The following is a 15,251-nucleotide window of genomic DNA, read 5'->3' as shown; positions in this document are numbered from 1 at the left end:
CTCAAATTGCTTAAAGAGTTATTTCACTTCCAAATGTAGTTTCCTAACTTCTAATCACACAAACTTTCTTCTGGGATGTTGAGGAGGGAGTCTGAGAAACTCAGACCCTCACATCAACTGGGCAAGAGGACTTGGACCCCATTCCTCCCACCCCACCACTTCTCTGGCAAAGTGCCAGAGAGGCACAGACAGAAAAGAAAAGGGAGACGAGTGAAATGCCAGGAGCTAAGCCAAGGCAGCCCTGGCATGGCAGCCAGTCCCACCATGGACTTACACTGTCCTATCTGTGCCTCAGGCACCCGCTCACGGATCATGCGGCAGGCGTCGTACACCATGGTGGAGGGCTCAAACTGCATTGTCTTCACCACATTGCCAATGCTGATCTTCAGCGAGAGGGCAACCATGGTGGCGGCTGGGCTGTCCCCACTCCTGCGTCACCTGCCGGAGGAGACAGACGGTGAGCTCTGATGGCTGGCCCCAAACAGTGTGCAGTGTGCTTGCTCCCTCCTCCTTTGGCAGCACCTGAAAGTCAGGATTCAGCTTCCAGTGGCAAGGAAGGGCTGCAGCCTGTGCTGGCAAGCTGTGAGGTCCCACCTTCCAGACCTGGGACCTGAGCCCAGCACTGGGACCCCCACCTCCTCGCCCTAAGGTCCTAAAGCCAAATTTACTTGCCTTGTGGGAACGACAGCAGCTGGTACCCAAGAAAGATACTGCCAGGGAAAGGAAGTGAGGATGAGGGAGCACACTAGATAAGCTGTGAGAGCATGATGGAAGGGGTTATAATTAAACCTGCCATGACACAGAAGCCACAAGAGGAAAACCAAGCTTTGACCCAGAGCTGGCAGGGCCCTGCCCCAGCTATCAGGACCCCTCATGTCGCCAGCAGACGGTGCTGAGCTGGCAGCCTGAGTACAGAGGGATGGAAAAGCCTGAAGCTGCACGGGGAGGCAAGATAAGGGCACCAGGCATTGAATTCAGACATTAAATTCAATTACCTGGGAAAAGCACCAATCACACCCAAGGTGTGCTCATGAGATCTGGTATCTGGCAGCAGATCCCAGCCCAAGGCACAGGGCAATGCACAGGAGGGCAAGGGACCACCTGTGACAGGTCTCAATGCATGGACATACAAGAGCCAGACCATGACATCTGAAAAAGGACTCAAGCAGAATCCAGCTTGAAGGATCAGCTTCATAGAACAGAATCACAGAATCATCAGGGTTTGAAGATCACCTAGTCCAACCACCCACATAGCACTACCACAGTAACCCCTCAATCACTAGATCATATCACCTAACACCAGATCCAGACACCTCTTAAACACCTCCAGGGATGGTGACTCCACCACCTCCCCGGGCAACCTACTCCAATGCCTCATCACATTAACAGTGATTTTTTTTTTTTTTTTTAATCTAATCTGAACCTTCCCTGTCTCAACTTAACGCTGTTTCCTCTTGTCCTCTCACTGCAGGCATGGCAGGAGAGACCAGCCCCCATCTCAATATAACCTCCTATCAGGTAGTTGCAGAGTTCAGGCTTAAAGGATTGCACAGAGCAGCTTCTGAGCAAGCGTTCCTCAACAGAGCTCCAACACACCAGAGCTTTAATAACACCTAATCAGAACTGCAATATCTGTATTGCAGAGTAAAAGCTGAAAGAAGTAACAGAAGTAAAAGGAGGTCATATGTAAGTGCCCCACTTGCCTGATGCAGCTTGTAAGAGCCTTTCCCTTCACAGATCTACTGTGAAACAGCTTTCAGTGCTTTCCCAAGTTGCCAAACGCCTCAGAGTCCCTCCCAAGTCCTTTGCTCCTGCCCCACTACTCCATGCCTCCCTCAGAATTCCCTGTCTGGCCCCAACCCGATGCTCTCCAGCAGGGACATGCCTTTTCCCCTCCCTGAGTGCCTGCTCATACAGAGCGAGTCCCCTGTTCTGCTGACCCAGGCTGCCTTGTCCTTAAACTCCAGCAATGGGAGGATGCAAGAGCACTGGTGGGATACACATCTGCTTATTCTCTTTTAGATTCATTTGCTCCTGCCAGACTTCCTATTATGGCTGTTAGGGAAAGCTGATCTTGCATCCTCAGCCTGGCCTGGGAAGGTTCTTGGGTAAAATGTGCTGGCAGCCTTCCTCGCAGTGCAGCAGCACTTGGTGAGTCTGTACATCCCTGCCCAGTGCTGCCAGCTCCAGTCCCCCTGGGAGGGGGTACACCAGCAGCAGGCTGCTCTCAAACACAGACCTGAGCAGCCTAGGGGCAGGATCTGTGTCCAGTTCTGGCCAGGAGCAAGTCAGAGGGCAGGGGCTCTGCTCCTGCAGAGCCATAAAGCCACGCTGGTGGTGCAGGGTGGGAGGCAGGGACCAAGGAGCGTGCCGCCTCCGCCAGCACATGGAGCGGCTCCAGCTCTGCATTCCTGAGCCGTTCTGCAATGTTTCTGCGGAGGCCCGTGGCCCCCACTGTCTCCGCTGCTGAGGAATGAAATGCACTTCAGCTCCGGAGCCCATCGGCGGAGGGAAGGAGGTGGCAGAGGCACTCGCCCGTGCCATTGCCATCTATCCGGAAGCACTAGCAAAGCTGTGGGGCTGAACAAACGAGGAACACCCTGTCATGGAAAGGGTTTTCCAAGTATTTTATATGCAGGGCAGGCTGCTGCGGTCACCAGGCCAACTTCTCTACATCTAAAAATATTCTCAAGTTGAGCATAAAGCTGCTTTCCATCCCTCTGCAGGAAAAGGAGAACATGCCACTGGCAAGACAAGGTCAGAGACCACGGAGGAAGGAGTGGAGGACGTCAGACAGTAGAGAGGAACTGAGAGGAGCCAGGACATCTGCCACTAGTTCTGCATCCTCTTCTTGCCCTCACAAAGCCACCCAAAACCAGGCATGCACCAGAGGCACCTCTTAGCACACCCTTCACAGGGGTCACTGTGCTTCCCAAGACCCCACAAGAAGATGACTGCTCAAGCCTTCCCACTCCCAAACACAAAAAAATTACAGAGCTCAGCAGGGAAGATGCTGATGACATCAAGGAAAACCTCAGAAAAAAGGGAGATGGTTCACTTCAATTTCCATATTTTATGGAAAAAGTCAAGGCTCTAGCAGCTGAACTTTGCTCACAGCAGTGTCTAGAGTAGAAACATCCTCTGCTGCAAAAGGACACCCTCTCAAACTGGGGTGAGGTTTGCCAGCAAAATGTGGCAACTAATCACACAAGGTTTGCAAATCCGCTGCCCGGTGTGAGGGCATCAATGCAGGGCTTGGTCCCTACAGATCTCTCCCCTCTGTGAACCATGCGGAGAGAGAAAAGCTGGACTGGATGTAACAAATGAGACAGCGTGGGAGCCTGGCACTGCAAACCAGAAAAAAAAAGGACAGCGAAACTCAAGCTGTCCCCCTAGAAAGAAGAAAAACAAAAAACCCAAACAAACCAAGTCTTGATGAACACACACCAAATTTTTGCTGGCTCACCTCCAGAGAAAGCAAACCCATTCTCAGTCAAACCTATTCTCAATCACATTGTCAGTATGCAAAAACAGATAAGGCACCAAAACAGCCGGGTTAACACATTTCTGCATTTTACAGCGAGTTGTGTGCAGCCCTTTTTGAACCACGGGCACACTTCTGAGCCAATCGCAAGGTGACGACGGGGAGGGGTTAACCTTGGTGGGGTCCCACCGCTTCCCCCAGGAGCTGCTGCGGCTTCCTCCATCGCACCCCAGGCAAGGTGAGCAGAACCGAGACAGCGGCAGAGGCCTCCGGGCTCTGCCTGAGGGCAGGCTCAGGGCAGGCAGGGCTGCGGGCAGACGGGACCTGTGTGGCCCAAGGCACCACCGTGACATTGCCAGGGACACAGACAGTGGGTTTTTGGTCACGTGGCGGAATTACTGTATTTTTGTCGGAGGAGTTCACTGCTGCAGTAACGGTTACGTGGAAGGGCATGTGTGTTAAAAGACAAAAAAAAATCAAGCAAAATTCAACTGTGGACACCTGGAACGCTTGTGATGAGTTTCCAGAAAAAGCTGCAAATCTTCAGATGCAACAGTTCTGCCATTTTTATTACGTTCTCTCTTAAGGGATACTCCAAAAGAAGTCTTGTAATGGAGTTTGGTTTTTTCCCTCTTTTTTTAATGTCAATACCAAATTTCACATGGGAAAAGCCCCACTGTGGACACCCCCTGGACTGGGAGCTGGCTGCAGGAAGCTTTATCTGCTGCAAACCATCCCAGTGTTGGGGTTTTCCACAGGCACAGCCCAGTCAGTACAGCCACTGGCACAGCTAGGAAGATACCAGGCCACCAAAACACAATGTCTGCAGCAGTGGTTTGGCCATCATGTCAGCATGTTACTCCAGCAGCATCAACAGGGTCAAAAAGAAGCCAGACTAGGCTCTGGCTGGGTTCTCCAGTGCAGGACCAGTACACAGAGCCACAGCAGGCACTGAGGCAGACAGAGCTCAGCCCTGCACCAATGGGAAGGCTGAGCCAGCAGCCCCAGCTGGTTTAGTGTCACACGCTGGTGAGACCGTTCAGCCCAGTTCCTCTTTCCCAGCTGCATGTCCACGTCAGATGGGAGGACAGCTTCTTCCAGCCGAGCTGAGCTTGCTCCCGGGGAGCATGAGTGGCTGTCAAGGCCAGACTCAGCACCCCTGTGACCACTCCACTGTTGCCCATGGCTAGGACAGGAGCATCCTCTCGCTCCTGCAGGGAGGGCAGCCCTGCTCTGCATGGGAAATGGGCAGGGGCCAGGCAGCTGGGCTGGAGGATCGCAGCCGCAGCCTGTCTGCCTGCTCACACGCACTGAGCTGAAGCAGCTCCAGCTATAGACTGCCAACATTTCGCACACATCTCACATCCTGTCTGCTCCTGCTGGGCATCCCTTGACCTCCAAAGGAATGGAGCACAAATTGTGGCACCTCTAGACTGCCCATGATGCAGGCAGGCATGGGAGCCAGTGGGACTCCAGCCACAGCCTCTCCTGCATCCTTAGCAAGCTGGTCCTCCAGCACAGGACCCTAAGAGCGGGGATTGAGGTGCAGTTCATGCTGTCACCTCTGGAAAGCACTGGGTGCCCTGATCTGGGCACCCATGGTTCCCACAACAAGCAACTTGCCCAGCATTGTGCTGTTGGGCAGGCAGAAAGGTGAAAGAAAGAAGAGAGCATGTTTGCATTCTGGGGTCATTTCACCCAGCAGCCACCAAAGCTCAGTTCTGAAAAGAAGGGCATCCCACAGGATGCTCTTCCCCTTTCCCCAACCTTCCCACTCCCCCTTCTCTAAATCTAATGGGATGTGTCACTTTGGGAAGCACCAGATTCCCGCTGCTGCCATTCAGCAAGGGAATGGAGTGCTTGACTGGTGCTTCCCATGCACCATCACACATTCGCTTAGCACTTGGGCAGTTTCACCCTATGACCTGGGGAGAGGCAGGCGGTCTGAACCCTTCACTGGGCAACTCACAGCTTTTGGCAAAACTAAAGATCCCAAAAATATGTGCCCTCCCCTTCTCAGCAGCGAGGCTCGGAGAGAGAGAAGGGAGTAAACAATTATCGCTACCAAATATGGGTCTAACAGCCAGCGATGAAGCCACGGCAGAAGCATGTAGACATCCTGCCGGCAGATTCAAAGGGATGGGGAATTTGCAAGGGCTGGGGCAGGATCCGGCAGGGAACAGCCAAAGGATGGGGCAGCGTTTCCCTCTGCTTGGTTAGTTGCTTCGGCCGGGACAAGGGGGCGATCCACGCCTTCCCCTACTGGGGCCATTCCCATCCTGCCTGGGAACCACCCCAGCGCCCCATCCCGGGCCAGCTGTGTGTCCCGGTGGGAACTGCTGCGGTGACCTCCCTGGCTTCGGTATGGCCATGGGAAGTGCTGTGCCCTCGTGTCCCACCCAAAACCACGCAGCAGGACACAGACACCCTTGCCACTCGCTGTTCCCCACGTCCTGGCAGGGTGAGCGGGGCGCCTGGCGTGCCCCAAATTCCCCAAGGTCCGCGGACCGTCGGCCACGGCCAGGCTTGTCCAGTTGGGTCCCCAGGGACCCCCGAGTTGAGGATGCTGGCCCGGGCCTCGCCACGGTGGACTCCAGGCCCGAGCCTGGTGAGGCAGGGCAAGGGCAGGGCCGGGGATAACGTGGCCGGGTATAACGTGGCCGCGCCAGCCCGTGCTGCCCCGGAGCCTCCAGTGGGCGTCGGTGCTCGGGTGGCGCCGGCCCCAGGGGCGATCTGGGCATGCCAGAGTGAACCCCGGAAGCCCTCCGGTCACGGTAGCCCCGCGGACAAGCCCCGGTTGGAGCAGGGAAACCCCGGTAACCGGAAAGCTGCTTCCTCCCTGCCTCCCCGCCATTTACCGGGCGGGGTGCAGGGCAGGGTTCCCGGGACATCCGTTTCCGGCAGCCCCCCGAGAGCCAGGGAGCTGCCGGCCCGCAGGACCCCACTCTGCAGCCCCCCCTCCCCGGTTACCGGGACACCGTGTGTCCTCCGTCCCCCGTCCCCGTACCTTTGCGCGGGCAGGAGCAGCGCGGCGGCCCCGCGACGCTGAGGGGAGCTGAGCGGGCGGCACCGCCCGCTTCCCGCCCCCCCGCTGCGCATGCGCCAGAACACGGCGCGCCGCCGAGTGACACGGCACGGCCGCGCACGATGCCCCGGGGCTGCGCTCCACCCGGACACCGCGCCACGGGCATCCCGCTCCCACGGACAGCGCTGCTCTGTGCCCGCGCGGCCTGGCCCGACGGCCCGGGGCTGGGCACGGTTCCGCGCCCGCGCAGCGTGGCCGTACTCCACCCGCTGCTCGCACCGCACCCCCAGGCGCCCGGGCGCCCACCCGCCCCAGGACACCCCCAGGGCCTCGCATGACCCCGGACCCACCGCCCTCCCCTCTACTCGTCTCTCCCATCCCCTCCCCTCCCCTCCTCTCCTTTCCCCGCCCGCTCCGCGCTCCCGCCGCCCGCGCGCGCTCCCGGCGCCCCCCCCCCATTCGTCCCCCAACCAATGAGCGACCGGGGCGTCAGCGCGGGAGGGGCAGAGAGGATGCGCGCGGGGCCCGCTGGGAGACCGGGTGACGTCACCGCGGTGCGTTGGGAGAGGCGAGGCTGAGGCTGAGGTGAGGGGCTGGGGGGCGCCGGCCTCGGCCGCGGCTCGGGGCTCCGCTGCTGGGAGGGTCCAGGAGGCCTGGGGATCAGGGGATCCGGGTCCGGCCCACGGCCAGGGCTGAGACGGGCTGCTTGGTTCTCCTCGGGTGGGTGTCCCGGCCTCTGCGCTCCTTCTGCCGCACCTGCTCCTCCTGTTCCCGTGCTGGCCCTGCTGCCTGCCTGGCGCACACTCCCTGGGGGGAAGCTGCTCCTGTGGAAGCCATGGGTCCTGACATTGCCCGGATTTGCCCGGCTCCTCTTGTTGCTGAACTTTCTGCTGGCAGCTCTTCCCTCAATCAGCAGGCGCAGCCGCCCTGGCTGGGGACTGCCCTGACCTTCTGGTTTTGGGTGGGATTTCAGGTGGTTTTGGTGGTATTCTATTTTTTATGGGGTTTTTTGGGTTTATTTTTTTCCAGACCGTGGCACTTGACAGCTAGATGTGAAAGCTTAGCAGTGCTGATGGAGAGGTGCGATGGATGCCTGCGCTCTGACAGCCTGAGCACTGCCTGGGCTGAGGCATCGCCCACCAGCCGGCCGGGCTGATCCCGGTGAGCGCCATGCGGGGCCGCATCTCCTCAGGGTCCGAGGCTCCCGGGCCATGTCTTGTCAGGACATAACAGCAGCAGCCGGAGCTGGGACCAGACAGAGCTGAAGCTGCCACACAGGTGCACAAGGGCCAGGCAGGGTTGGCTGCAAGTCCCTCCCTGCCCTCCGAGTGCCTGTGGCCGCCTCCAGCCACCGAGCTCTGCTGCTCTCCTGCAGCTGGGCCCTGACGTCCCTGGCAGCAGGAACAGCTCTCCAGGTCACTCCTCAGGGCTGAGAGACTCTTTACCAGTGTCTGATCCCTACAGCGAGGTAAGGAGTATTTTACTTTCATCTTAAAGGTATATTGCGTGCTAGTGACATTTATATATATACATCTATTTATTTAATTCAATATCCACTTATTTGTGGATATTACAAGTATGGTAAATAGTACAAGGTTTGACAGCTGTTTGAATTGCTAAGTCTAGGTCTGTCAAATCATTAATCACTGTTCAATGATCACTTAATCACCATTTGATTGCCATTTAATTTTTCTTCAGTCATTGATTACTTAGAATTTGATCATAATTTAGTAATTTACAGAATCTCTGTAGTTAAAACCTCAACAGTGACTGTTCTTAATTTTCATGGGACAAGAAGCTCTCCCTGCTGGCTGCACACCAGGGGTTATGGCACCTTCAGGCTTCTGTGGAACAGCAGAATCTTGCATGCTCTCCACACCATTGAGTCTGGGATTGTTTCACTTTTCCTCTCCTTCCTGCAGCTTTTATGCTCTGGGTGGATGGAGCGTGGCTCCTGTGGCTGGGTCCCAATAATCTCATGGGGAAAATACCTCACTGGAGGTGCTGTAATAGCCTGGCTGGAGAAATACTTGTGAAGTGGCCATCCCTGCTGTAGACATTGCATGGGGATACTTTGTCTATAGGGTCTAAGAGACACCTTAAAGCAAGGCTGGTGTCTCCCGTTGTGCCTGTGCTCACTTTGGGTCTCGTGCTCAGATGTCGTGCTCAGAGGAACTGGATGCCCTGGCAGATGTGGATCTGCTTGACTTTCTTTTGAAGGATGATGCTCCCTGCCCTGAAATCCCAGGGGAGCAGAATGGTCTTCTGGAAGACTGGGGCCTGCCAATGCCCGAGGTGAGTTCTTTGTGAGGAATTGCTGCTGAGCTGAGGTTTAGGAGGTTTGTCTCCCTGCTGAGTAAAAGCTGTTCCTCTGCAGCTCCTGGACAAGGAGATGGATGACTTCATCAGCTCACTGCTGAGCCCTTTAGAAGATGAACCAGACAGGCTCAGTTATTTGCCTGCCAACAATGACAGCAGCATTTCTGAGGATCAGCATCTGTCCCATTGCCTTGGTAGCAATTTTGCCAGCCAAGACATTGTGCTGGTTGATCATAACTACTCCCTTCACCAGGACTGGCCTGCACTGGAAAGTGTGAGGTCTGATGTGACAGAAGGAGATGTTACCATTGAGCTAGGTGAGTGATGTGTATGGACTCTTTCTGCCCTGGATGCAGGCAGAAGAGAGAAAAGCAGTCCCATACTGGTTTGTTTTGGTGGGTGTCAGGCAGAGATGGAGGGAGCCAAGAGTAGAGGCTTTCTGTTGTTGTAAAATTGCTATTTCATGCCACTCAAAGCTGGCTGGTCAGGTGCTGCCTCAGTGGGGCCCAGCATTTGACTTGTCTTTCCTTCCCCAGGGGCATGGGTGGGTTTGGAAGGCACAAGTGAGGCACTGGAACAGAGCACCACTTCCCCTGTTGCTGTTGCCGTGGAAGATGAACCCCAGCTTGTGCCTGGATCCATGGTACAGGTACTGATTCCCATGCCTGTGGACCGCAGCCTTTGCTTCTCACATCTCTCCTTCTCTTCTGACGTGGCTCCTATGAGGGGTATTGCTGAGGGAAAGCATGACGTTGCTGATTCCAATTCTTTGTGTTTGCTGCATGCCCTTGCTGGCCCAGGATGGACTCCCTGTTTTATACATTCTCAGTAGGCTTTTTGTTGCTGTTTTCTAGTCTGACTTCCCAGAGCTGGTCCTGACAGAGGAGGAGAAGCAGCTTCTGGAGAAAGAAGGTGTTATATTACCAACCTGTCTGCCACTGACCAAAGTGAGTTCTCACTAGAACCAAACAGACCACTCAAATGTATCAGGTAGTGTAGGGGTTTGAAACCGCAGGACAGTGCCTTGATGAGAATATTGGTGTCCAGGTGCTGCATTCAGGGCAGTGTTCATCTGGGCTTGGTGTCCTTTTCCTTCTTTTGAGTCCAGGGTGTCATCCATGTGCACAGCAGCTTCTGGCTGCTGTCAGTCTCCCTGCTTATGGCTGTTTGCAGGAGGCAGTTATACCACAGTGCCTCCAGCTATTTTTTTCCTGCTTGCCTTGTGGCTTGTGGTCTGTGTGCTTTTCATTTTCCTTAGGTACACCTTACTTTTGATAAGTCATGGAAGCTGCTGGCTGCATCAGCAGGCCAGGGTTTGCCTTGCAGTTTATTCAGCAGTGTGGGAAGGACAGAGGACACGAGCACTAGGGCTGGTCACTGATATGTGAGGGTAGTCTGAGAGGGTGGGATTGCCAGCACCCTGGGATTGCTGTTAATGAGGTGATCCTTGCAGGCTGAGGAGCGAGTTCTGAGGAAAGTGCGTCGTAAGATTCGGAACAAGCAGGCAGCTCAGGATAGTCGTCGCCGCAGGAAGATCTATGTAGATGGCCTGGAAAACAGGTATGCTCACACAGCAGTGTCATCCAACACTGAGGGGAGCCATATGTTCTTTTATGGATCCTTGGCAGAATGATGATGGCACTAAATTGTCATTTCAGCCAGAACCTCATTTTCCTATCATGTTACGATTAGTATAGCAGACGGTTTGTAAGTAGAGTGCACAGTTTCTCTACAAGCAGAATCAATGTAGTACAGTCTATAACTGCTGCAATACAGGATCTATCATACGACTTAACTTACAATTTCTAATCACCTTCATTCTAATACGTCTTAACTTATAATTTCTAGTCACCCAGGCCCTCTGCAGATGAGATCAGATCTTAATAGATGGTTCTGTGTATTAATATAATGATCATAACGTAGATTCAAAAATGATACTAATAATACAAGTCTCTCCCTCAGTCATGGGAGGAAGCAGGCAGTGGTAGATATGTCCTTGAGCAGAGGGCTCGTGATCTGTCCAGCAGAAATCCTACTCCTAAGGTGCCCTTAGGACTTTCTAATTGCTTGATTTTGTGGACAGTGCACTCTGTGCTGTTGTGCTTTCCTGCTCTGTGATAGGGCTGTCAGCAACACAGAGCTGGCTGTGTGCTTGTGACCTTTAAGACTGGTAAGGGAAGGGCCTGTGCCTGGGGACTTTCAGGCTGGCAGGGAGAAGAAGAAGAAATCTGTTTGTTTTGATACTTGGTGCACAGGACCTTCAGTGCCTGATAACAAGGGGCAGGGGATGAATACATGACTTGTTGGGTCAGAGAATGGTAGCTCCCCACCTGCCTGGCCTTAGTTGTGCTGATGACATTGCCAGGTCTGGGATCAGGGGGTGCCTGTTACAAGCTGCTGTGCTGTTCAGCTGCTGAGCTGCTGTCACCCTCAGCAAAAAGTGAGGCTGGCTCTGTGGGGCAAGAACTCCCTGCAGAGGGTTCAGAACATCAGGATGAAGCCTGTCTGGTTCTCTTGTGCTTGGAGATGGCCCAGAACTTGCTCTGTTTAAGTCAGGTAGCTGACCTGCCAGGGCAAATGTGTTTTCAGGTCAGGCTAGCTAGTAATACAGCCTGATGTCACAGATCTGCAGGGCTGGTGTGATGCTAAGAGTGAGCATCCATAGGGGTTAACCAACTGGATTCAATCAATCCTGCTTCTCTGCAGAACTGGCAGGTCTTCATTCCTGCCCATATCTGGTATGAGGTGGTGCTGTCTGGGCTTTGCTGCACATGATACCAGGTGGACCCCAGGACCAATTTTGTCTGCCCCAGCCACCCAGAGGTGGTGTCTGATGTGAAGTCTCCACTGTTGACCAACAAAATATCTCTGTTTTTCCCCTACACCTCTCATCCTTCCTGGGAAGGGTGGCAGCCTGCACAGCTGAAAACCATGAACTGGAGAAGAAGGTGCAGCAACTGCAGAAGCAGAACATGTGAGTTTGTCTTGTTGGGTTTGGCAGGAGAAGTGGTGGGGAAGGCTGTTCCTGTTCTCAGGACTGTGGCCTGTCCCTGGCTGCAGAGGGTGGAAGGAAATGTACAGGTGTAGGTCCACCTGCTGTGCTAACCTGCATTTCCTGCTCTACTGCAGGTCACTGCTCAGGCAGTTGCAGAAACTGCAGGCCTTGGTGAGACGGTCTGCCCCCAAAACTACCAAAAGAAAAACCTGCACCATGGTAAGTGGCTTCAGCCCCAGTGTCCGTGGAGGAGTTCCTGCTCTCCTCACAAGATTGGGAGAGAGGTATTTATTGCATTTAGTGATGCCTGTCCATCTCCTTTGCTGAGATTGTGCTGATCTTCCTGTTTACAGATCCTGGTTCTGTCCTTCTGCCTCATTCTGTCTCCCAGCATCCGCTTACCTGGGAGTGTGGAGCCACAGCGGGAGCTCAAGGGTGAGTGAGTGCCCAGGCTGGGGCTGAGGTGTAGCTCCAGGTGAAGTGCTGCCTTCCCCAGAGACAGCTTGAGCTCTGGGGTGCTTCCAACTGAGCATCCCCTTGCCTGGGGTTACAACTAGGTTTTTCTTGCTGTCTTGCCTCAGCTCTGGACTCTTCCTCAGCCCTGCTGCAGAGGCCTGCCTGAAAGCAGGGCCCTGTGCCAGGGGCGGTGCAAGGACAGGAGAGTTCCGGTCCCTCTTGGAGCACAAACTGTGCTTGTGCCTGGCAGCTGTGCAGCATCCTCTCCCCGCCTCCCCTGGGAAGAGGAAGTCCTGGTTAAACAGTTTGTCCTCTCTCCTGGGCTCTGTGGTAGCTCCATGCTTAGCACAGGAGGGTGGGAGGCTGGAAATGACGGGGTTGGCTCTACCTCTCTTACAGTGCTGTCACGGCAGATCCGCGAGTTTCCGAACCAGGGAGCACCTGATGTCCAGCATGACACTGAACTGGAGGGCTTCAGCCCAGAGCCTGGAGACTCCTTGCTGTTGGGCAACCTCAGTCAGTCATGGGAAGAGGGGCAGAGTCCACTTAACTCCAGTCCCAGATCTTTCAACAGCAACTCATCCTCTGACCCTCCGGCAGCAGCAGGCTCCAAGCCGGGCCCGCCCCAGAGTGACCCTTTGCCAGCAGCAGTGTTGGTGCCATGGAAATCCAAGGGTCAGGAGTGGGTGGAACACCCTGACAGAGTTCTCATCCAGCAGCACCATGCCAATGAGATGTGACCAGTGCTGCATCCTGCTCCTTGGGATGATACTGGGCATCCCGTGGAGCAGGGACAGATCTGCAGTAACAGATTATCTCTCCAAGCAGTTTCTTCTGAATACTCTTCTCATTGCCAGTGACTCAGAGGGTTTACCAGGAAGGAATTGGTCTGACATTTTTTATCCGACTCCATCTGACATGGGACAGGAAATTCTGAGAATTTCACTGTGGCTGCTGATGTGGCTTGCAGCCCAGAGTGCATCTGGTGGCTTGTGTGGATGAGCTGTGGCAGGGAGAGTGGAGGCAGTCGGACTGAGGTGCCAGTACTTGGTCTGACTGGATGCAGCTGGCAGTGGAGGCTGCTGCCCTGCTTCTTCACTGCCCAGCTGGAGATGAAGGCACTTCCTAGTCTGTGTTGTGGCCCCAAACATATGTTCCATGTCAGTGCTCCTTAATCCTGCAGTGTTGCCTGATTTCTAAGGTGTGAGGGAGCAGTTTGACCTTCAGTGCTCTCACAGGAGTAGTCCTGCCTGCTGCTGCGACAGACCCAGCATGTCGCCTGTTCCTGCTAGCTTTTGAGCCATGGCCACAGCTCCCAGCCTGGCTAGAGGAGGTAATTTGGAGTCCTTCCTGAGCCATGTGTGCTGTTTGCCTACTGTAAGGGCTGGGCCTTTCATCTCCTACAGGCTTTTGGGCTTCAGGGAGCAGGCATGCCCTGAGCCAGACTGCTGAGGCAGCATGTTCAGAGAGCAGCAGAGCTGCTTGCTCTTTTGAAGGCTTTCCTGGCCACAGGACAGTTTCAAAGCCAGGTCCTTGTGTGCCCAAGCCTTGCTGTGCTGGCTGGTGATGCAGTCAATGGTTCTGGGTTGAACAGAAGCACTTTGAGCTGGTGAGCAGTGTCTTTGCCAGAGTGCAGCTTAGTGGTACCTGTAGAGATGTCCTTGTCCTACTGCAGGACATTCCGTGAAGTCATATAGAATGGTTTGGATTGGAAGGGGCCTCTAAAGGTCATCTAGTCCAGTTCTCCGTGCAATGAGCAGGGATAGCTTCAAATTGGATCAGAATAATAATGAATAGCTTCCTTATTAATAGAGTCTAAATAAATACTAATGGTGTGTGACTGTGTCCTCTCTGGTTGTTTTGGCAAGGTGCTGGGCTGCTGGGGCTCTACATGGGGCTGGGAGCCTTGTGGGTGAAACCCAGGGGAGGTTTGGGGACAATCCCTCTCAGAGCAATGCAGGGGAAGTCGCCTGGCTGTGGCTCTGCACAGGGGCGTGTTGAGGCACAGTGTGGGTTTGCAGGGCTGCTGCTTTGCTCTCACCCCGCTTCAAAGGTGCAATAGCACTCTTGGAGAAAAGTGTATGTGGTGAGCAGCCAGCACCCACCAGGCACACGCAAGCCTGCAGCGCTGCGGAAGCAGCAGCTTCCCCTGGAGGAAGCGCGAGGAGCCGGTGTCAGCCCCGCCACTGCTTTCGTAATGGGAACTGCACAATCGCAGGAAGTGGAGCAGGGCCAGGGTGCTGCAACAGCCACCGGGTGGGCCTTGCCTGCTGCGGGGTTGCTAAATTCAGGATTGTCCCTAGGTCTGGTTGGGGTCACTGGGTCCACAGGAGGCACTGGCAGACCCTGAGCTCAGGCTGCAGAGCCCAGTGCAGGATTTGGGGGCACAGGAGCTCATCAAGGCAGTGGGTGCAGGAAGCCTCACTCTTGCATCCCACCCAGGAAGCAAAACTAAGCAAGATATGAGACAGTGTTGTGTCCAGAGAGGAGGCAGCCAAGGAGATGCTCATCCAGGGCCTCTGCCTCAGCATGCTTCCAACAGGGCTGGGTCACAGCCCGACCCTGGCCAGGACGGACAGCCCTTGAGCATCACCAGGGAACCACTGGAACTCTTTCCCCAGAGGTATGCAGGGCATCAGGAAGGTCTAGGACCCCATCTACACTTCAGTTTAATTTTCTGCAGTTTGAGGCCAGGGTGTGTAATGCCCCTCAGCACTTAAGTTTCATTTTTTGCAGTTCAAAGCCAAGGTATGTAATGTCCTGTTCCAATCCTACTTTCATTTTTGCAGTTCAGGGTCAGTGTGTGTAATGGCCTGTTCCCCTTTAGTTTCATTTTTTGCAGTTCAAGGCCAGAGTGTGTAGTGTCACAGATGTTACACAGTGTCCCTGACCCAGCAGTAATCAATATCAAATGAACCATCTGAAGTAATACATGGTGGTGTTGCCAGGAAAGTTGGGAGCAGCCACGTGAG

The 15,251-nt window shown here is 54.7% G+C and overlaps 2 protein-coding genes across 3 annotated transcripts in view; one reads left to right on the top strand and one right to left on the bottom strand.

Moving 5' to 3' along the window:
• The window catches only part of TLN1 (talin 1), a 34,845-nt gene extending 28,277 nt beyond the window's left edge, over positions 1-6,568 (bottom strand). Inside the window, exons 1-2 of one of the 2 annotated variants that reach the window (XM_063180761.1) lie at positions 6,492-6,568; positions 275-438 (exon numbers count right to left, since the gene is read on the bottom strand). In XM_063180761.1, coding sequence (XP_063036831.1) covers positions 275-404 — 130 coding nt within the window. In that variant the 5' untranslated portion in view covers positions 405-438; positions 6,492-6,568. Of the gene's footprint in view, positions 1-274; positions 439-1,703; positions 1,722-6,491 lie in introns of those variants that run through there. The other variant, XM_063180762.1, reaches the window with a different exon arrangement.
• Positions 6,569-7,018: 450 nt separating this feature from the next.
• Positions 7,019-14,119, top strand: CREB3 (cAMP responsive element binding protein 3). Its single transcript, XM_063179857.1, has 11 exons — positions 7,019-7,094; positions 7,539-7,977; positions 8,667-8,804; positions 8,887-9,145; positions 9,365-9,477; positions 9,683-9,775; positions 10,282-10,388; positions 11,734-11,802; positions 11,958-12,042; positions 12,177-12,258; positions 12,679-14,119. Exons 3-11 carry the CDS (start codon positions 8,667-8,669, stop codon positions 13,017-13,019), a joined length of 1,287 nt encoding a protein of 428 aa, XP_063035927.1. The 5' UTR covers positions 7,019-7,094; positions 7,539-7,977; the 3' UTR covers positions 13,020-14,119.
• Positions 14,120-15,251: the final 1,132 nt, after the last annotated feature.

Source organism: Melospiza melodia, chromosome Z (assembly GCF_035770615.1).
Source record: "Melospiza melodia melodia isolate bMelMel2 chromosome Z, bMelMel2.pri, whole genome shotgun sequence".
In the NCBI taxonomy this organism is placed as follows: domain Eukaryota; kingdom Metazoa; phylum Chordata; class Aves; order Passeriformes; family Passerellidae; genus Melospiza; species Melospiza melodia.
Note: the sequence above shows the minus strand (reverse complement) of the source record. Positions and strands in the feature narration are given on the sequence as shown.

Excerpts from the sequence above, each read along its gene's own strand:
- CREB3 (XM_063179857.1), top strand. The coding sequence starts at position 8,667 with ATGTCGTGCTCAGAGGAACTGGATGCCCTGGCAGATGTGGATCTGCTT. Across the intron at positions 10,389-11,733 it reads GTAGATGGCCTGGAAAACAG|GGTGGCAGCCTGCACAGCTG; the intron begins GTATGCTCACAC and ends CTTCCTGGGAAG. Across the intron at positions 11,803-11,957 it reads CAACTGCAGAAGCAGAACAT|GTCACTGCTCAGGCAGTTGC; the intron begins GTGAGTTTGTCT and ends GCTCTACTGCAG.